This window comes from Panthera tigris, chromosome D1 (genome assembly GCF_018350195.1).
Source record: "Panthera tigris isolate Pti1 chromosome D1, P.tigris_Pti1_mat1.1, whole genome shotgun sequence".
NCBI lineage: Eukaryota > Metazoa > Chordata > Mammalia > Carnivora > Felidae > Panthera > Panthera tigris.
In genome coordinates, this window is record NC_056669.1 from 106091841 (window position 1) to 106113868 (window position 22028).

Here is a 22028-nt window from a genome sequence, read left to right on the forward strand (position 1 = left end):
ATGAACTAGGGCCAACCTGCCTGGCCTTGAACTCTGAAACAGGCCAGGCCCATGCCTGGGTGACTTTGGAGAAGTCACCAGGAGTCCCCGGGCGCTGGTTTCCTCACTTCTAAAGCAAAGGAACGTGAGTTCCTCTAAAGGATCACGTGAGCTCAGATGCCCCCAGAAGAGTGGAGCAGGAGTCAAGCAGAGGGGTGCAGGGCGAAGGGAGGGAACAGAAGACACTCAGGTCCTCCTCCCGTCCTCCCCTCACGTGCCCGTGGCCTAGAGACCGTCACCGAGCCCCCCTGAGCCGCAACTGTGTGGCCCCAGCAGGCTAAGGTGGCATTTTGAAATAGTAAGAAAGGAAGCAGCTGAACAAGACGGAGGCCCGACCTGGGAATCGGGGCCCCAGACCGCAGCCCCGGCCCATTCACCAGGCCTCGAGCAGGTGCCTCCTCTTTTTGCCAGCTTTACCATTTACAGACTGAAGGGATGGGGCCGGGCAAGTGTCCACACTCGCTCAGCTCAACGTTGTCCAGAAGGAAAGAGAGGTTGGTTGGGCACCGGGCTCTTCCTGAGCACCTCTTCATAACTTTCCTCCACCACCAGGAGGCAGGGCTTCCTGCCGGCTCTCCAGGCTGCGGTGAGCAGGGTGAGCAGGGGACCCAGGATGCACACGGGTTCTGTGTAGCTGGGAGACCTGCGCTCCTTCCATTACACTCTGCGGCCAGTTGTAAACTACTCGAAGGAAGTAGCTGCCTTTTACTCTCGTCTGCCCCTCCAGAACCACAGACGCATAGGGGATTGGACCTGGGGAGTGACGTCCCTCAAATACAATGGGGTGGGTGGAAGTGAACCCCGTCATCTAATGGAATAAAGGTGCACGGTGTCTCCAGGAACCTCCTGCTAAGGAGGAATCACAGTCGACGTACAGAGCAGGGAAGAACACGCAGCGAATTGTCACAGAGGGCCTCTTAATGCCAGACACTCGCGAACACCCCCATACACGCACGACTGATCACACCTCACCCCTGGTGCTTAAACAGAGAAACTGTCCTGGGGCGCCTGGGTGGCTCGGTCGGTGAGGCGTCCGACTTCGGCCAAGTCCAGCTTGTTACCGTCTTTGTTTTAAAGTCTGTTTTGTCCAATATAAGTAGTGCTTTCTTTTCACATCCATTGGTATAATAAATGTTTCGCTGGCCTCTCACTTTCAATCTGCAGGTGCTTTTAGGTCTGAAATGAGTCTCTTACAGGCAGCATATAAATGGGCCTTCCTTTTTTATCTGTTCCATCATCCTATGTCTTTTGATTGGAGAATCTAGTCCATTTACATTTGAAGTAAGTACTGAGAGGTATGTATTTATTGCCATTTTGTCATTTGTTTTATGGTTGTATTTGTAGTTCTTCTCTGTTCCTTTCTCCCTTGCTTTCTTCTCTCATGATTAGTCGGCTTCTTTTAGTAATATACTTGGATTCTTTCTCTTTATTTTTTGCGTACCTATTACTGATTTTTGATTTGTGATTACCTTTAGCTTTGTATATGACATCTTCTGCATATAGCATAAGTTGACGGTCACTTAAATTTGAACCCATTCTTACTCCTCTCCTCCTCATATTTTAGGTATATGGTGCTATACTTTACATCCTTTTATTTTGTTAGTGCCTTGATTGATTTTTACAGATATACTTATTTTTACTGCTTTTATTCTTCCTACTTTTACACTCCTACTTATGGTCTTTCCTTCCCACTCAAAGAGCCCCCTCTAACATTTCTTGTAGGGCTGGTTTAGTGGCCATGAATTCCCTTAACTTTTGTTTGTCTGGGAAACTCTTCATCTCTTCCATTCTGAATGATAGCCTTGCTGGATAGAGTATTCTTGGCTGCAGATTTTTTTCCTTTCAGCACTGTGAATATATTGTGCACTCCCCTCTAGCCTGCAAAGTTTCTGCTGAAAAATAAGCAGATAGCCTTGTAGGTAACTGTTTTCTTTCTTTCTTTCTTTCTTTTTTTAAGTTTATTTATTTATTTTGAGAGAGACAGAAACAGCATGAGCAGGGGAGGGGCAGAGAAAGAGACGGAGAGAGAGAATCCCAAGTAGGATCCGTACTGTCAGCACAGAGCCCGATGTAGGACTTGAACCCACAAATGTGAGATCATGACCTGAGCCAAAACCAAGAGTCACGTTCTTAACGGACTGAGCAACCCAGGCATCCCTGTAACTGCTTTCTTTTCTCTTGCTACTTTTAAAATTCTTTGTTACTACTTTTTGCCATTTTAATTACTATGTGCTTTTTCTTTTAAGTTTATTTATTTTGAGAGAGAAGGAGAGAGAGCATGGGTGGGGGAGGAGCAGAGAGAGAGAGAGAGAGAGAGAGAGAGAGAGAGACCTGAGTAGGTTCCACGCTGTCAGTGCAGAGCCCAACACGGCACTCAGTCCCACAAACCATGAGATCATGACCAGAGCTGAAATCAAGAGTCAGACGCTTAACCAACTGAGCCACCCAGGCAACCTGATTACTATGTGTCTTTGTGTGGGCCTCCTTGGGTTGATTTTGTTGGGGATCTCTGTGCCTCCTAGATGCAGATTTGTTTCCTTGCCCAAACTCAGGAAGTTTTCAGCAATTATTTCTTCAAGTAAGCTTTCTGCCCCTTTTTCTCTCTCTTCTTCTGAGATCCCTAAAAGTGAATGCTATTACATTTGATGGGGTCACTGAGTTCCCTGAGTCCATTCTCATTGTGAATAATTTTTTTTCTCTTACCTGCCCACCTTGATTACTTTCCATTACTCTGTCCTCTGGGTCACTGATTTGTTCTTCTGCTTCCTCTAGCCTACTATTTATTCTATCTATTGTATTTTTAGTTTCATTTATTATGTTCTTTATCTCTGATTGGTTCTTTTTCATCTCTTTATTAAGGGTCTCACTGACGTCCTCTACTCTTTTTTCAAATCTACAGCTGAGTAGTTTTAACAAAGGATTGAAGATTTTGGTTCACAGTGGTCCATATATCTACTGCTGGGTGATAAGGGAAGGCCTTACTGAGTTGAGCACAGAACCCAAGAAAGTGGGCGAGTAAGTTCTGCAGCTATATCTGGGGGGGTGGGGAGTAGTGGTGTAGGAGACGGGGCAGCAAGACGACCTGGGGTGGAGGGTGCTTGGCAGGACTGAGGAGCAGCAAGGAGGCCAGTGGCTGGGACTGGGAAGTGTGACAGGAGGAGGCTTAGCGACGACGTCAGCGAGGCATTTAGGTCCTGCTGATGCTCGGCTTGTGCAAGGGCTCGGGCTCTTCCTCTGGGGGAGGTGGGAGCCGTGTGTTGAGCAGAGTAGTGATGTTATGTGAGCAGAGGGTCGCTCTGGCTGCTGCATTTGGGATAGATTTTTAGGGACAGGCGTGCATTCAGTGAGGCCGGTTGTGAAGCTGTTGTAGGAATCCAGGATGAGGGTTAATAAGTCCGTGTTTGTAAAATGCGTAGCTTTGTGTGCCTGGAAAAGAGTATGTGCTTAATAACTGCAAGCCATTATTTATCATTACTGTCACTACCTACGGTTGATTACTCGCAGTCTTCTATTCTCCACGCAGCGGTCCTTCTATGTTCGTCCTGTAAAATACCGTCCCGTGGCGACTCCAGAGTGGAATGCAGTTCTTAGCATGACTTTCTGATTCCACCTGTCCCATTGACATCCAAGAAAACGCATCAGCATACAAAGGAATGAGGGTGTCATTTACTATGGGGATTACCTGGAGTTAGTTCTAATTTATAGTCCTGTAAAAAGCAAAGAATATCCTTCCTCAACCTTGGCCTGTACCTGGTGACCGGTGTTTCCGCACTGGGGCCACGACTCAGTGGTTGAGAGCTGTTGTTCTTAAACGCGTCTGTCAAAACTTGAGTTCGACACCTTTTCCCCTGAAACGGATTCCTCTCTAGACTCCTGCCTTCCGCACACGTTTCTGAATGTCTACCTCGTGTGAGGCGGTGCACCCAGTGCTGTAGACACAGTAATGCTTGAGGCAGACGTCATTGTGCGTGGACTGTGTCATCCGGTCAGCGAGAGGTCATACATGAGTAGGCGTGGGTGACGGGTGAGGGCTGCTGTAGCCAAGGACCGCAAACGAGGGGGCTCACACAACACACAATTATTGGGTCACGGTTCTGGAGTCTGGAAGTAGAAGTCCAGCTGTCCACAGGGCCACGCCCTCTCTGAGCCTGTGGGGAAGAGTCCGTTCCTGCCTCTTCCTCGCTTCTGGCCGTCCTCGGCATTCCTTGGCTTTGTAGACTTTCGGTCTCTGCCCCTGTCTTCCCTCCGTGTGTCTGTTTGTCTTCACCTTGCATTCTTCCCCGTGTCTGTATTACTTAAAGTCTCATAAGGACCCCAGTCATATTGGCTTAGGGCCCACGCCAATGACCTCGTCTTAACGTGATCACCTCTGTGAAGACCCCGTTTCCAGTAGCGTTTCCTGGTGGAGATGCTTTCTTCACTCTATGCCGTCTTCATAGAGGCTGAATTTAGCTCTATAAATTAGTGTATGATATCTATCACTGTAGTAAGTTCTTTATTTTTTTTTTAATTTTTTAATGTTTATTTATTACTGAGAGACAGAACATGAGCAGGGGTGGGGTGGAGAGAGAGGGGGACACAGAATCCGAAACAGGCTCCAGGCTCTGAGCTGTCAGCACAGAGCCCGACGTGGGGCTCGAACTCATGCTCGAACTCACGAGCTGTGAGATCATGACCTGAGCTGAAGTCGGATGCTCAACCGACTGAGTCACCCAGGCGCCCCCGCGACTCTGTACCTTTTAACCCCCTTCACCCATCTAGCCTGCTCCACACTCCCTCTGGCAACCAACTATTTGCTCTTTGTATCCGTCAGCCTGTTTTTTTGTTTCATTTTGGTTTGGTTTTGTTTGTTTGTGCTTTGATTTGGTTTGGTCTTAGAATCCACGTGTGAATGAGATCACACAGTAATTTTCTTTCTCTGCTTGATGTATTTCACTTAGCGTCATACCCTCAATGTCTACCCATGTTGTTGGAAATAAGCAAGATTTCCTTCTTTTTATTATTCTTTCTTGGAATAAATACCCCAACATGGATTTGCTGGATATGGTAGTTCTATTTCTAATTTTTTGATGAATCTTCATATCGTCTTCTGTAGTGGCTGCACCAACTAAATTCTCACCGACAGTGCGCGAGGACTTCCTTTTCTCCGCATCCTCACCAACACTCGCTATTTCTTTTCTGTCTGATACCAGCAAAATTCTGACAGGTGTGGGGTGATACAGCAGAGAGAGAGAGAGAGAGAGGGAATCCCAAATAGGCTCTGCACTGAGCGTGGAGTTCCCCAGTGCGAGACTCGATCTCACAACCCTGGGATCATGACCCAAGCTGAAATCAAGAGTTGGACACTCAACTGACTGAGCCGCCCTGGTGCCCTTCGCCGAGTGCTTTTTCATGCATTTGTTGGCCATCTGTTTGCCTTCTATCTTCTTAAACTGGATGATTAACTTATTAATTTGCACTTTTCTCTTTCTTCGTATAAGGACTTGCACTACAAATTTTTCCAAGTATCCCTTTTGTTGCATGGCCCCAAGATCGATATCTAATATTTTTGTTACCATTCAGTTCCGAATATTATGTAATTTCCATTACGTTTTCATCTTTGTCTCATGATGTAACTACCGATATGCTCTAAAATTTCTGAAAGTAGAGGGGTTTTCTAGCTATCTCTTCCTTCTTGATTTCTAACTTAATGCACTGTGATTAGACAAGATAATCTCTATGTCACCAGTCCCTTGAAATTTGCTTAAGACTTGCTTTGAGGCCAGTTTTATGTACATTCCTTTGTGTGTGGTCAAAAGAATCTGTTTGCCACAATTGTACTGTGTGGTACACAGCATATACACTGTGCCATCTATATTAAGTCAGCTTGTTGGCTTTTCAAATGTTCTGTGTCTTTGCTGATTTTTGTGTCTCCTTGATTTATCAGTTCTGAGAGAAGTGCATTTAGATTCCCCACCGTAATGGAGAATTTGTCAATTTCTCCTTGCAATAGGCCAACATTTTCAGTGTCTGGTTTAGAGATTTGTATTAGATGCAAACGAGTCAAGAATTATATCTTCCTGGCGAGTTGAGACTTTCACAGAACCTTTTGGAGTATTTTCCTACACCAGCAACCAATCCTGTGATTCTCTGACACCAACTGGGCGTCCAACAACTCGTTCCAGTTTTGACAGTGACACCTGGGCATTAGCACAGACCCCACAGTAAGGGCTCCTCCCCTCCCCTCCTTCAGATGTCATTCACAAGACCCGGCCCACCCAGGCCTCTGTCCATGGGTTATAAATTGGGGTTTCCCATGACCACCCTTAGGTCCAAAAATCTGCTAGCTCACAGAACTTAGAAAGGCACTTTACTTATGTTTAGCAGCTTATTATAATGGGTAAACCCAGGAACAACCAAACGGGAGAGATGCACAGGGCAGGATATGGGGGCAGAGGGATGCAAGGAGCTTCCGTGCCCTCCTCAGACATGTGGCTCTCCCAGCACCTCATGCATTCACCAACCCAACAACTCATCAAGTCTCCTCGTTCAAGAGGTTTTATGGGGCTTTGTCTTCAACCTCACTCCCTCTCCCAGAGATCGGTGTGGGGGCGGGGGGTGGGGTGGAGAGGGGTGGTGCTCTAAGTTCCAATCCTCTAATTACTTGGTCTTTGGGATGACCAGCCCCATCATAAGGCTCTCGAGCGCCCCCACCTTACATCAGTCATTAGCACAGACTCAGGTGTGATAGAAAGGGGTTCATTTTGAATAATACTAGAGAGTCTTATCACTCAGGAAATTCCAAGGGAGCTCATGCTCGGAACCAAGGACAAAGACCAAATACGTTTCTTATTATGCCATACTTTTTATTTTTTATGTATTTTAATTAATTATTTTTTTTTAATGTTGGTTTTTTTTTTGAGAGAGAGAGAGACAGAGTGTAAGTGAGGGGGCGACAGAGAGAGGGAGACACAGAATTTGAAACAGGCTCCAGGCTCTGAGCTATCAGCACGGAGCCCGATGCAGGGCTCAAACCCACAAACTGACCATGACCTGAGCCAAAGTCAGCCGCTTAACCGACTGAGCCACCCAGGTGCCCATATTTATTGTTTTTTGCTTTTTAATGTTTATTTCTGAGAGAGAAAGACAGAGTGTGAGCGGGGGAGGGGCAGAGAGAGAGAGACACACACACAGAATCTGAAGCAGGCTCCAGGCTCCGAGCTGTCAGTACAGAGCCTGATGCGGGGCTCGAACCCATGAGCCGTGAGATCCTGACCTGAGCCAAAGTTGGACACTTAACCGACTGAGCCACCCAGCCGCCCTGTATGCCATACTTTTTATAAAAAAAAAAAAATGTTTATTTTACTTGTTTTGAGACAAAGAGAGAGCCAGGGAAAGTCAGAGAGAGAGAGGGAGAGAGAGAATTCCACGCAGCCTCCTGCTGTCAGCACAGAGCCCGAGGTAAGGCTCAATCTCACAGACCATGAGATCATGACCTGAGCCGAAATCAAGAGTCAGACGCCCAACCGACTGAGCCCCCCCAGGCACCCCTGCGTCTGTTTCTTTAAATCGGGTCATGTGTTCACACAAGCCTAAAACCAATTCACTTAATAAAATTAATAATTCCTTAATGTTCTTTAATACCCGGGCCATACTCGAATTTCCCCCAATTGTCTCAAGTTGCTTTCACGGGTGTTTTCTCACATTTAGGTGCTTTGGGCCGAGCGTGTCTTTCAATGGAGGACAGATTTCACACCCCCTCAGTGTTTCTCCTCGATAGCGTTCATTTTTTTAAGACATCAGTCTTAACCCAGTGTCTGTCTCCAACCCAGTGGAAAGTGTCTCTCTTACGTGGCTGGTTTATATAGTGACGATCAATGTATTTGGAACCAATTTTTCTATCTTGTTTGGTTATTTCTACAGCATCCCACTTTTTTGGATGGAATTTTTATTTCTTAACGGAACCGGGTGTCTTCGTTTTGTTTTCTTGTGTTTATCCTTCCTCGGCCCTCTGTTCTCGATAATTAGCCTGAAGGTTTCCACCTCATGCGTCCCCATCGTCTCACCTTATGCCGTGTGAGAGGGGGGCCTTCGGGAGGACCCGCCCTTGGAATTTGGCCTACTTCCCCTGCTTTGGGGAGCTTGAGAACTGGGACGAGATGTTACATCAGCAGAGCGGAGACACAAAGAAAACCGCACTGGGAGACAACTATTCTCATCTCTATGCTGGGGTGTGGGTAGGCACGAGTTGACCCTGGACTGGATCTCGGCCAAGCAGGAGGGAGCTGGCAGGGAGCCACGGGCAAGTCGCGTCCGGGAGTCTGACAGACGAAGGTCTCCGGGCAAGCAGGGCCGACAAAAGGACAGATCTGCAACCAGATGGAGAAGCCTTGCCCTGTGGAGGGCAGGCCTCTTGGCCCCAGCAGAGTACTTCTGAGGAAGCCACGAAAGCCCCCCTGCAGACAAGTGGCCCCTCTGAACACCTGCCAAGTCCGGCCAGCAGCAGCGGCAGACCTCAAGCCACAGAAGGTGGTGCCTCGTCCCCAGGGGAGACCGGTCGTGGGGGCAGCCGCAGCCGGGGTCTGAGGCTTCCCTGTGACCCGGCCCCGTGGGCAGGGCTGACTGGCCAAGCGGCAGGCTGGGCTTGAAAGCTGAGAGCCACCGGGGATGGGGGGCGTGGAGCGGAGGGGCCACGGGAAGAGGGGGCCGCAGGAGGGGTACGAGATCCGAGACTCGGGGGCGGGGGGACACGGCCAGCCCGAGTGGCCAGGAAAGAGGGGCACGCGGGGGGGCCGGGGGCGACAAGGCAGAGGAAAGGTGTGGGGAGCAGGGGGAGGCGAGGGGGGTTTTCACAACATCGGTGAGAGCACACACCGAGTTTCCTTCGGGCAGAGGTTTGGTTCGGGCTTTGGTTTGGGCTTTGGCTCCACTGACCATCCGCAGACCTCGGCTGCTGAGCCCCGGAAGAAGCCGTCCCGGGTCTCGTTCCGGGCCAAGGGTCCCGTCCTCGCGCATCGGTCACGTCCATCTGTCCGTCTCCCCGGCTGCTCGCCTGTCTCCCCGCAACCCGAGATGCCCATTACTTGAGCTCAGGAGTCGGCCTGTTTCCTGCAAGGGGAAGAACGCAGCCGGCAAAGACAAAGGCAGGGAAGACCACCAGAGGGTCCAGGGCGCAAGGAACAGGGCCCGGCTGTGCGCCTGACACACTTCACACCAGGCAGCTCTTGCTGCATTTCCTCCAGCAAAATCCTCCCTTACTGGGCTTTATTTTATCCTGCGAAAATAAGCCGTATCGTCAAACAGCATGAAATCCGCAAACCGAAACCTCAACACCTCCGGCCCGACAAGACCCCCCGAGTGTACAAAAGTCACTGCTGCTGGGACGGTCCCTTCCCACTCATTGCTTCTGCCGCTTGTTTCTGGAGAACATGACTCCGATGAGGCCCACGGCGGCCAAGCCCACGCCGGCGATGCCAGCCGCCACGACGGCGTCTCTGACCTGCAAGAGAGTGGAGGGGAGATCAGACTCTGTGGGGACTCTGCGTGCAGGCCGTACCGGCGACAAGAACGCTCCGCTCCGGGAGACTCACATGCCCCTTGGCCCACTCGACAAACCCGGGAGTCAACGGATATTGGCAGGGAAATGGGGAGAAGAGGGCTGGATGGGGAAAGAACAGATGGATGGAGCCAGCTGGCCAGGAACGCACATGGGCCTAAGGGCAACTCGATTCACTCTGTGGGTATTGAAAGCACATAAACCCCCAGAGCGCGGTTGTGCGAAGGGCAGGGCGGCGAAGCCCGGGTGGCTGCGGGGAGCCCTTGAAGCGAGTGCAAAGCGGGGCAGGAACTCGTGTTGAATGGTCAGTATGCCAACCTTGACCTTCATGAGAGCCAGGACCTCGCCTGTCTCCCTTGCCTTGTGTCTGGCTGCACCCCCGTGCCCGGTTCTGCCAGGCACAGAGATGCTCTCTACGAGTTCTTATATGAGCCCCCGACTACGAGCAGTAGTGATGTCGTACTTTATTAGGATTGCTGACTTGTATTGCTTGTACTGGGGGGGGTGGGAAGTGTCGCAAAAGTCAGAGTAGATTTCGGGGTAAAAAGTGAACGTGTGTCAAATTACACTCTCTCCTAAAACGAGTAAGGCACTCGTTTTAGGCATAATTCCACAAGGGACCCACAGAACTCTACATTCTGAGGCAGCAGCAGGAAAAGTTGAGGATCCACCCGAGTTGTACCACAGGATCCTCAGGAAAGATCACCTATTGGCAATGTCAAATACCTCCGGAAACAGGAGAGAGAGCTCTGCGGCTAGGTCCCCGGACCCCTCCTTAACCACAGCGGAAGTCTGAAAGTTTATTCTCTGCAGACGGTGAAACGGAAGACTTGGGGGCCTTCTGGAAATCCAGAAGCACACGTGAGGATGTGCCCAAAACAAGGGAGGGAGAGACCAGAAACATGCTAAAGGTGAGACCCTTGGCCCTCCTGCCCCTCTCTGCTCCCAGAACTTGACCCATCACACGAGAGTCAGGAAAACTTTCCCGGGGAATCTGACCAGCCCAAGTAGAAACAAAAGATACCGATACGAAGATTCCCCAACAAACTGTCCACCTATGTCACCCAGAAGTGAAACTCAAAGTCAGCAAGCCACTGTCCCCTTTCAGTTCACTCGGACTTTCCATTCTGTAGGAAACCACCCACCCTGAGTCATGAGCATACGACCAGGATACCAGACATCTGAGGAAGACTCTGAAACAGGAGACAGAGAGCAAAACCAACAAAACACAATCTGGGGAACCAGAAACCGTATCTATTTTTTTTAATAACTAGGTTTAGTTTTTTAAAGTTTATTTATTTATTTTGAGACAGAGAGAGAGAGAGAGAGAGCAGGGGAGGGGCAGAGAGAGAGAGAGAGAGGGAGAGGGAGAATCTCAAGCAGGCTCCACACTGTCAGCACGGAGCCTGATGTGGGGCTCGAACCCACGAACCGTGAGATCACGACCCAAGCTGAAATCAAGAGTCGGACGCTTAGCCGAATGAGCCACCCAGGCACCCAGAAACCGTATCGAGGAAAGAAAACATCTTTTTTAAAAATGATCGCTAGAGAATAAGAGGACGTACTGCATCCAATAAATAACACATGGTGTATAACAAGTAATAGAATATTGAGAGAATAAAAACAATTCTTAGAAAGCACAATGGAAATGACAGACTCAATAGAAAGTTTGAAAGATAAAGTTGAGGAAATCTCTCAGAAAAAAAAAATTTTTTTTTAAAAAGAGCCAAAAGATGAAGACAAAGAAAACAGAAGCCAAAGGAAACAAGAGGGAATAATCCAGGCAGGCCAATATCTGAATAATAGACGTTCCAGAAAGAGATAATACAGGAAACACAGAGGAGAATCAACAATGAAATAATCCATGGACTAAGCGAGGCAGGTTTTCAGATGGAAATGGTGTTCTGAGGCCCATCATGATGGATAAACGTAGACCCACCCCAAGGCACACGCCTGTGAAATTTTAGAAAACTGGGTAAAGAGAGGCACTTGGGTGGCTCAGTGGGTTGAGCGTCCGACTCTTGATTTCAGCTCACGTCATGATCCCAGGGTCGTGGGATCGAGCCCCTCCTTTGGGCTCTGGGCTGAGCATGGAGCCTGCTTGGAATTCTCTCTCCCTCTCTCCTTCTGCCCCTCTCCCCCACTAGTGCTCTCTCTCTCTCTTTCTCTCTCAATATTAAAAAATAATAATAATAATAAAGAAAATTGGGTAAAGAAAAGATACTCCAAATGCTAGCACAGGGAAGAAAAACAGGAAACAGAGGAAAGATCAAGAGATCAAGAGTTGGGATCGCTTTAGATTTCTCCAAAGCAATTCCGGAAACAAGAAGACAATGGAATATTCCCTCCAAAATTCTAGAGCAAAACAATTTCTAAACTAGAAATTCCGTATCCAAACTATCAAATCAGGTGCAAGGGTAAAACAAAATAATTCAGAAACACAGGGTTTTCAAAAATGTACCTTCCATACATCCTTTTTCAAGAAGCTGCTAAAGAAGGTTCCCGCCAGAACAAGGGAGTAAACCACGAAAGAAGACACGAGGCGCAGAAGAGGGGGCGCTCCGGGACGAAAGTGGACAGAAGAGAATTTCTCCAGCATGATGGGGAGGGGAGATCCCCGGGACAACAGCCTTGTGCCAGCTGTAGAGAGTAACCGGGAGGCAGAAATATGGCCCCCTGAAGACGTCCATGTCCTAATTCCAGGGACCTGGAAGTATATTGTGCTACATGGCGAGAGAGAACTAAGAGTACAGATAGAATTAGGTTGCTAGTCAACTTACCCTAAAAAGGGGATCTAACCTTGGGTTACCCACGTGGGCTCCAAGGTGTAACCGTGAAGTTCCTTACAAGATGGAAGGGGGCATCAGAAGAGTCAGCGTCGTGCAATGTGAGAAAGGCTCAATCAACAATTGCTGATTTTGAACACGGAGGACGGGCTTCAAGCCGAGCAGCGCAGGAAGCCTCTAGAAGCCAGAAAAGGCAAGAAAATAGATTCTCTCCCGGAATCTCCAGAAAAGAACACAGCCCTGCTGGCACCTTGATCTTAGCCCAGTGAAACCATTTTTAGACCTCCGACCTCCACGACGGTAAGGCAGTAACTCTGGGTTGTTTTAAGCTACTAAATTTGTGGTAATTCGTGACGGCAGCCAGAGGAAGCTTATACAGTAACCAAACCAGATGACAGCGGTGTGCCTCAGCATCCCCGTTACCTCATGTACTGTCTTTCGAACCTAAAGCAACTTCTGAGGGATGTGGTCTACGTAAATTAAGAGAAACTCCGAGAAATAAGAAATGAAGAGATCATGGAACCAGGGTATCCGACCCAAGAGAAAGGCAAAGGAAATCCCAAGGAAGACAGCAAAGGGAAATCCTGGGCTAAAACCATGCGGTCAGCCAAGAGCCAACCAGCACTGACGGCAGAATGGCCATCTCGGGGATGCATGTGTCCAAAGAGAACATCCTGGAACTGATAGATTACTTGGACATGATTTCCCTTGTGGAAAACTGTACTGAGGGCTAATCAGACAGCGTGGGGAGAACTGACAATAGGTACAAGGAAAACTAAGCAATGAAAGGGGATAATAATTATCTTCGAGGAAAAAGGAAACCCTGGGGCGCCTGGGGAGCTCCGTCGGTTAGGGGTCCAACTCTTGGTTTCGGCTCAGGTCACGATCTCATGGTTCATGCGTTCAAGGCCCATGTTGGGCTCCACGCTGTGACATGGAGCCTGCTTGGAAGTCTCTCTCTCTCCCTCTCTCTCTGCCCCTCCCCCCACCCGTCTCAAAACTAAATAAACGTTAAAATAATAAGAAGAAATATAATACAAGAAATTCAGAAATAGGTACATGCCAAACTCAAAGAGAGAAGAGTGGCTGCTGGGGGGGGATGGGGAGGAGTAGAGAGGTGTGGGGTAGGGTACCCTGAGCCCTGGTTGTCTTTACAAATTGTGTGCATGCATTACTTGGAAAGATTAAAAATTAAATTTCAAAGACTTCTCCAAAAACAACACCACCAAAAGACAAAAAAATAGAGGCAACCACAGTTAGCTCAGAAACCTGCCGCGAAACCCTTCTGCACCCACTTGGAATGCCGACGCCACGTCTACAAGACTTGAAAGGCAGGAAGGTGATGGGGAAGCCATCCCTTAGGTGAGGCAAAGACTACGGGCATTTCAGGAAGACACACACGTGACATCCCAGCAGACAGCCACGGGAAAACGTCGCTGATGCGTCACACAGACAACTATGTGTTACGCTGATCGAACAGAAGCATGTGATTAAATGATTGCTGTTGTGATAGTCTGGCTTTGTGACGGGGCCACTGGGGGCTCCTGCACGCCTGCACGTGCGCACACACACACGCACACACACACACACACACACAGAGCTCAGATTCATCCTTCACTTTGTTGGAAACCTTCCCCTTACCTCTGACCTCTGCCCCTCAACCTGGTTTGTCTCAAGTGCCTAAGGGTGCACTCAGCTTTGCTCTTGGTGTTCCAGACGACAGGACTCTGTCTACCTCTGATAGGCTTTCAGGAATTAGACCTGCTGTCCCCGGCTCTTTTTTCACCTCAACATTCAAGTTCATTTGACGTGCACAGCACTCTCCTTGTGTAATTCGAGAACCCAACAGTCTGCCACTGAGCCGAAACGTGGTGGCCATAGATGAGCTCTGTGGACGTTAAGACCCTCGTTTCGGTGTCGATAAAAAGCCTCTGCTAGTGAGTGTTGAGGATGTACTCTGAAGCTTAGAAAACACCCCAAGGGGCACCTGGGTGGCTCGGTCGGTTGCACGTCCAACTCTCGGCTCCTGCTCAGGTCATGATCGCATGGTTCATGGGTTGGAATCCCGCATCAGGCTCTGCAGTGACAGCGCAGAGCCTGCTTGGGATTCTCTCTCTCTCCCTCTTTCTCTGCTCCTCCCCTGCTCTCTCTCTCTCTCAAAATAGATAAATACACACTAAAAAAGAAAAAAACACCCCCAACACAGAAGTCAGTTGCCCTAATGTACACTCCGGCCGCAGAGCCAATGTATCCAGTGGCCCTTTCCCCAGTTTCTTTCCCAGCTTCTAAGCCACCTGTCCTCACAGCCACCGTTCCGCCCTTCGCGTGTTATCAGGTGCAGCAGCAACACTGAAGGTAACAAAACTCCGCGGAAACAATTCAGATCAGCAAGAAACCGTGAGAAAGTTCGGCCTCTTCCCATTTCCGGCACTATCCAGGCGCAACTCTGGGGGCACGGGCTCCTGTGACAAAGCACAGGGAGAGCCAGCCCTCCCTTCCGCCCACAGCCACTGTCCCCAGTGAAGACACAATGCCCCAAATCAGCAAAACTGTGCTTTTTCCCAACGAAGGCAGGAAAAAGCATCATGAACAAGGATCAAGAAATCTCACCCACAAACCAAGTCAGCCGTTGAAGCAGAACCAGGGACAGCAAAGACAACGATTTTCGATCCTCGCTTTTATGCCAAGAAGTCCAATGAGGACAACGTGCCAAAAATTGCAGGAATAAAAAGGATGGAAACTATGAACTTGACACCCAAAACGAACGCGCTTACCCAACACGGTCGACACTGCCCTTGCTACCTAAGCTCACAGGCTGCCTGGATTGGATGCTGTGGCTGCCCAAACTCCTACATGACCCCCTGGAGAGAGGAACTTGGAGGTCTTCGATGGTGAAAAATATATACATCTTGGTGCTGCCCAGGCTTACGTGGGCCATAAACGGACCCACCATAGCTGTGCGCGGTGTCAGGAAATACGCCCGCATCACTGACGTCACGAGCGTGGTACCCAGAACCGCCGTTCCCAGCAGCCAGAAGGCATGACGACGGAGTCCGGACGAAGCTGCTGACCTGACATTTGCCCACAAGCCAACCTTTAGCCTTCCTCCTGGAGGAGATCCGGCATGGCCTTGTGACAGCTGTGCTTCTCTGTTATGGAACCTGCCCGAAAGCACTTGTCCCCAGCGTTTTCCTCGCTCGACGGATCTGTCCGGGTGGGACAAACAGTTTCAGATGATGCAGGAGGCACAACGCGCCCCCAGTTCTCTACAGAACCTCACAGAGTGAGGGCAAATGCTGAGGCAGCGGCTTCAGACAAAAGGTACTTTGTCAAGGAAAACCACAATAGCCTGACTGCGAGCGTGGTCCGTGAGGCATCAAAGGGTATCATCAAATGCAAGAAAGTGGTCTCTAGTTAGTTCCGATAGTGCACATTTTACGGGGGATTGGGGGGGGGGGGCGCGGGTAGTGACCAGCCTGAGAGAGTCAGCACTACGGCCACCACCGAGCATTTCCTAGTCGCGGGGCTGCTGGGTGAGCCCAGGCCCCGCGCTGAATTATGGGAGCTCTGATCACAAAAAAGGGCCACATGGTGTGAGCACACACAGGTCTTCAAGGAGAACAGCATGAAACAGAAAAAGCTGTCCCTCGTTAGAAAGGCGAAGAAATCTGCCTTTTGGTTTTTTTAAGCGGACAGACTGAAATTCTGTTAGACCACAGAAAATTAGGCGGTTAGACGACACAGCTCCCCCGCGCGAAGCCCCAGAATTATTCCTGGGCACAGGAAAATTCTAACGTGCGCTTTCTTCACTCTTAGCAAAGTTCTAAGTGGATAAAAGAAGAACAGTGTTGGGGCCCCTGGGTGGCTCACGTCATGATCTCACGGTTCGTGAGTTCGAGCCCCGTGTCGGGCTCTGCACGGACAGTGCAGAGCCTGCTTGGGTTTCTCCCTCCCTCTCTCTCTCTCTCTCTCTCTCCCCCTGCCCCTCCCCCACTTGTGCTCCCCTCTCCCAAAATAAATAAATAAACTTAAAAAAAAAAAAAAGAAGAAGGTTATTCAAAACACAGGATTCCATCAAGGCAGCGGCTGACGACGGCAGGGATCCTGCCTCTAACTGCTTCATCGTCTTTGTGCCTGACGCCCAGCCACAGTCAGCTGACGGCATGGCCCGGCTCCGGGGGGACGGGGACACAGGCTGGGGACGCACCTGATCGCTGCGGGCGACTCCGTAGCGCAGCTCGTTCACAAAGTGCTCACAGTTCTCACAGGGCAGCGAGTAGGGCAGCTCCTGGCCCACCAGCTGCTCCGCCAGCTGGACGATTTTGCCGGGAGGCAGCGGCGAGTACTTGTCATCGTGTTTGTTATTGACGTGGTACCTGTCTCTCCCGACCACGTCATCCAGCCGCTCTTTTTTCACCACGGCCTTCTCAGTCAGGGTGGACATGATGCTGGCCGCGCCCGCTCCCGCAATTTCACCTGAGGATTCGCAAAGAGGAGACAGAGGGATCGGTCCCGGGCAGGCCCGTCGGGGTCCGTCCGCAGGCCCTTGGCACCAACCACGAGAGCGTGAGCCGATGTGGGAGGGAACGGGGAGCAGGGCCAGACACCTGCTGTGTGGCTTTGGAGAAGGTACTTGCGGTCTCTGGGCCCCGGTTTCCTTATCCGAAATGTGGAGTGGTCAAGTTTCGGGATTTGGTGTGATCTTTTTTTTTTTTGGACCCAGAGAAGCCGACCTTCTACACCCCGTGACTCCTCAGGGGCCCTCTTGGCTGTGCAAATATGGGCCCTGAGCACAGCCATCTCCCTAGGGGAATAGAGTATGACCCTTCTGGGAGTCCAGCAGGGATGCGCTCCCGTGACAAACACAAGGCTGATTACTGCCGAAAAGGTGGATCTGTAGCTCCCAGACTTCTGGAAACAGTTCCTCGAGACGTGGTGCCAGGGAGGCCCACTGGGTGCACTGGCACGGCCCCGGCCGAGGCTGAGGGACTGGAAGGGACACCAAAGCTCCAGAAATTAAACTGCCTGTGGAATATTACTCAGCCACAAAAAAGGATGAGGTCTTGCTATTTGCAACAACACGGGTGGAGCTTGAGGGTATTAACGCGAAGCGAAAGAAGTCAGACGGGGAAAGGTGGATTCCGTATAATTTCACTTACACGTGGAACTTAAAAAACGAAACAAATGACTAAAGAGATAAACGAAAAGCAGAAAACAGACCCATAAGACAGAGAATGAAACGGTGGTCGCCAGAGGGGAAGGAGCAGGGGTGGGAGTGGGAGGTACAGGCTTCCAGTTACGGGGTGAGGCAGTCACGGGGATAAAAGGCACAGCACAGGGAGTGTCATTAGGGATGTCGTAGTAGCCTCTTCTGGGGGCGGATGGCGTCTAGACTTGCGGTGAGCACAGCGGAACGGGCAGACTTGTCCCTTCACTGCACACCTGAAGCTAATGCAACATCGTGTGTCAGCGATACTTCAATTTAAAAAAAATAGGGGCGCCTGCGTGGCTCAGTCGGTTGAGCATCCAACTTCGGCTCAGGTCATGATCTTGCGGTCTGTGGGTTCGGGCCCCGCGTCGGGCTCTGTGCCGACAGCTCAGAGCCTGGAGCCTGCTTCCGATTCCGTGTCTCCCTCTCGCTCTGTCCCTCCCCTGCTCGCGCGTTCTCTCAAAAATAAATAAACATTAAAAAAAAATTTTTAAGTTAGCCATTAAAGAAAATATTAATTAAGTAGGATGCCTGGGTGGCTCAGTCAGCTGAGCATCCGACTCTTGATTTTCTGCTCAGGTCACGATCTCATGGTGTGTGGGATCGAGCCCTGTGTCGGGCTCTGTGCTGACAGCAGGGAGCCTGCTTGGGATTCTCTCTCCCTCTCCCTCTCCCTCTCTCTCTCTCTCTGTCCCTTCCCTCTTCATGCTCTCTCTCTCTCTCTCTCTCAAAATAAATAAACTTAAAAACAAATCTTTTTTTAAAAAAAGAAAATATTAATTAAGCAATCATAGAAAGGGCACATGCGTATGGCACACATTTGATGACTGAATTGGGGGAAATATCAGACTGGGCAGTATAACATCATGGTTAAAGGCCCAGAATGGAGAGTCAGACAGCCAGAGTTCAACTCCCACCTCTACCTCTATCTGCTGTGTGACCTTGGGCGAGGTGCTTAACTTCTCAGAGTCTCTAAGTCCTTGTAGAACAGAGATGATAACAGCCCTCTCTGTCCCTACTGTACCGCAGTGGGGGCTGCAAGGATGATCAGACCTGGCCATATAAGGTGACTTCTCTGGTGCCTGGAACAGGGGGAGTGCCCAGCAAGTGTCAGCTGTCACTATCATTAGGGTCGTTCTCCATGCTTCCTTCCAACTCTGATTTCTACCATTTCCTGAGTAGCATGAGGTCAGTCCTGAGCTATCTGGCAAGATTCCTGCGTAGCTCTCGTGAGAAGATACATGTGGAAGCAACTTTTCCCATTAAAGGAGCATCACCCACCCAATGACCCGTGACACACACCTGTCCCCAGGATCCCTGCCATGCCCTCCCCTGTCTCCTGTCCACCAGGTACATCCACTGTGCAATCAGTCAACACGGAGGCCCTCCTGTGTGTCGGGCCTTGTCCAAGGTGCTGGAGAGGGGGGCATGAACTGGACAGGGTGCCTCCCCTCAAGTGGCTCATATTCCAGTGAGAGGACTCACCCCGATAAGGAACAAATACACAAAATCAGGTACTTCTAGGTAGTGAATATGCTCTGGATTAGATTAGGTGAAATATTACAGGAGACGATGACTAGGAGAGGATTCCAGGAGAGGGGAGGCTCGGGAAGGGGAGGGCCACCCCAGGGAATGGGCGTCGAGTGGAGCCTGGAATGATGGGGGCAAGGCAGCTGTGCTGAGATCCAGGAAGGAGCATCACATGCAAAAGGAAGGGCAAGGGCAAGGGCAAGGGCCTCCAGAAGGAAGAGTGTGGTAGGCTCCAGAGGCTGCAGGGAGGCCGGTGTGGCTGCAATCCAGAGACCCAGGAGGAGGGGAGAGAAAGATGAGGGTCAGAGAGGCAAGCAGAGGCCAGACCACACCGGACCTCATGGGCCACAGTATAAACTTTGAATCTTATTCTATGTGTCATGGAAAAGCCGATCAAGAATTTGGGGGGTGGCTGTGTGGCTCAGTCAGTTAGGCCTCCGACTTCGGTTCAGGTGAGTTCGAGCCCCCCATCAGGCTCTCTGCTGTCAGCGCAGAGCCTGCTTCGGACCCTCTGTCTCTCTCTCTGCCCCTCCCCTGTTCATTCGCACTCTCTCTCTTGGTCTCTCTCAAAAATAAACATTTAAAAAAAAAAGAATTGGGGCACCTGGGTGGCTCAATCAGTTAAGCATCTGACTTCAGCTCAGGTCATGATCTCGCGGTTCGTGAGTTCGAGCCCCACATCGGGCTCTGTGCTGACAGCTCAGAGCCTGGCGCCTGCTTTGGATTCTGTGTCCCGCACCCCCCCTCTCTGCCCCTCCCCTGCTCATGCTCTGTCTCTCTCTCTCACAAAAATGAATAAACTTAAAACAAATTCAAAAAAAAAAAAGAATTTTAAGGGGCATCTTCTTCCCAACTGGTCTTTGGCACGTTGTCTCAGAGCTGGTGAGAAGCACTCCCACACCCCAGTTGGCACTTTTTCCTCATCACCCCCCCCCTCCCGGGGACCTGCCCTACTCAACTTAGGGTGCCATGAAGGGGGAGGCATCCAGGTGAGCTCTGGTGCTCAAGAGTGGTTAGGGACAGATAGCAAGATGGCTTCAGGAAATGCCAAAACTGGGCACCCTGCCCCCAAGTACAAAGCCACGGCCGTAATGCCAGATGACCAGTTCAAAGGTATCAGCCTCTCTGACCACAAAGGAAAATCTACGCTGTGTTCTTCTCCTACTCTCTTGTCTTTTCACCTTCGCTTCCCCCATGGAGATCTTTGCTGTCAGTGACAGGACGGGAGAATGTAAGAAACTCGATTGCAAATGATTGGTGCTTCTGTGGACTCTCACTTCTGTCGTGGATCCACACGCCCAGGACTGGGACCCAGGTATTGCACCCCCAGGGTACCATCGCTCAGGACAATGGAGTCTTCAAGGCTGATGAAGGCATCTCATTCAGGGGCCTCTTTATCATTGATCATGAAGGAATCCTTCGGCACATCATGTGAATGACCTCCCTGTCGGCCACTCTGTGGACGAGACTCTGAGACTCGTTCAGGCCTCCCAGTTTACTGACAAGCATGGGGGGGAGTGGGCCCAGCTGGCTGAAAGCCTGACAGTGATACAGTCAAGCCCAATGTCCAGAAGAGCAAAGAATACTTCTCTAAGCAGAGGCGAGCGCTGGGTCATTTTCGGGCCGGGCTGCAGTGGGCGGCCATGAAAACAAAACCTCTTTTGTACCATTGTCATGCTTAAAACACAAGACTTTAGATTTGGTACTGGGATAGGACAGGCCTTTCCTGCAGGGGCTGGGGAGGCCAGCCTTTCTTCCTCGGGTCTGCCTTCCTTCCTTTCTTCCTGGTCACAGCTCAGGCTGTGCTATGGGGCAGGCCACCTGATCTGCAAGGAAGTGGGGCATCGCTTTTGATCTTTGGTTGTTTCTATTAAACTTGAACTGAGAGGGGGGAGGAATTTTAAGGAGAGAAGTACATAATCAGATTTATACTTTAGAATGATCATGCTGGCTGCCCAGGGAAGGAGGGACGGGCCACAAGCGGGCGAGGGGCAGAGAGACCAGCCGGAAGCTTCAGAGGAGAGAATGGTGGCTTACCCCAGGGCACGACAGTGGAGACGGTGAGAAGTGATCAGACCCGGGGTCTGTCTTGGAGAAAAGGCAACCAGCTTTCCTGGTGGATCAGATGCGGGGTGAGAAGGATTGAGGATGACGCCTGGATTTTGGGCTCCAGAAGCTGGGTAGTGTCATCCACTGGAGACTTTCAGGGCGTGTCAAGTTCAATGTGCCAACTGGACACCCGAGTGGAGATGCCAAGTGGTCAAGAGGCTATGTACAAGGCTGAAGCTGAGCGGGGAGGCCTAAGCTGCGGGTATGGGCTTAGGAAACATCCACCAATAGAAAGTGCTGGAAGCCAGGGACCCGAGAGGTCACCTGGGGAGAGTAAGGATGAGGGATATGGGACAGGATGAAGAACCCACACAGGAGACCATGAAAGGAGGGCCCAGTGAGAGAGGAAGAAAGACGGGTGCTGGGTGAAGACCAGAGAGAGGTTGCTCGTGTCAAATGCTGCAGAGAAGCCTAGTAAGTTTTGACGAGAAAATGGACCTTTAGCTTTGTCAAGATGAGAAAGGTCTTTCAGTAGCTGTGAGAAGGGCTACTTTGGGAGGGGGCTAAACAAAGAGACAGCCCAGTGGAAGGAACTGAAGAGGGACGGGCAAGTGAAGAAGCGTTGATGGCCATGGTAGACAATCAAAGATTCGCTCTACAGGGAGTTATCTAGAGAAGACATGGGGAGGGCGGGGGAGCATTGTTCATTTCATCAACAGAGCTATTACCGTGGTTTCTACGCCAATTGGAATGACCTAGTAGAGAGGGGGACCATGATAATACAGGAGGTGAGGAATTTGAGGAGGAAAGTGCTCATGAAAGTAAGAGAGGGGGTCTAGGACCCCCATGCAGAGGCTGGCTTTTTAAACCTTAGGACAGG

General features: G+C 50.3%; 1 protein-coding gene and 1 pseudogene across 3 annotated transcripts in view; one reads left to right on the forward strand and one right to left on the reverse strand.

The window, feature by feature from the left end:
• Positions 1 to 9238: 9238 nt before the first annotated feature.
• The window catches only part of LOC102962180 (phospholipase A and acyltransferase 3), a 34544-nt gene continuing 21754 nt past the window's right edge, over positions 9239 to 22028 (reverse strand). For all 3 annotated transcript variants that reach the window (XM_042958482.1, XM_042958484.1, XM_042958483.1), the window contains exons 4-5: positions 16568 to 16836; positions 9239 to 9517 (exon numbers count right to left, since the gene is read on the reverse strand). In XM_042958482.1, coding sequence (XP_042814416.1) covers positions 9416 to 9517; positions 16568 to 16836 — 371 coding nt within the window. In that variant the 3' untranslated portion in view covers positions 9239 to 9415. The remainder of the gene's footprint in view (positions 9518 to 16567; positions 16837 to 22028) is intronic.
• Positions 20131 to 20781, forward strand: LOC102970171 (annotated as a pseudogene).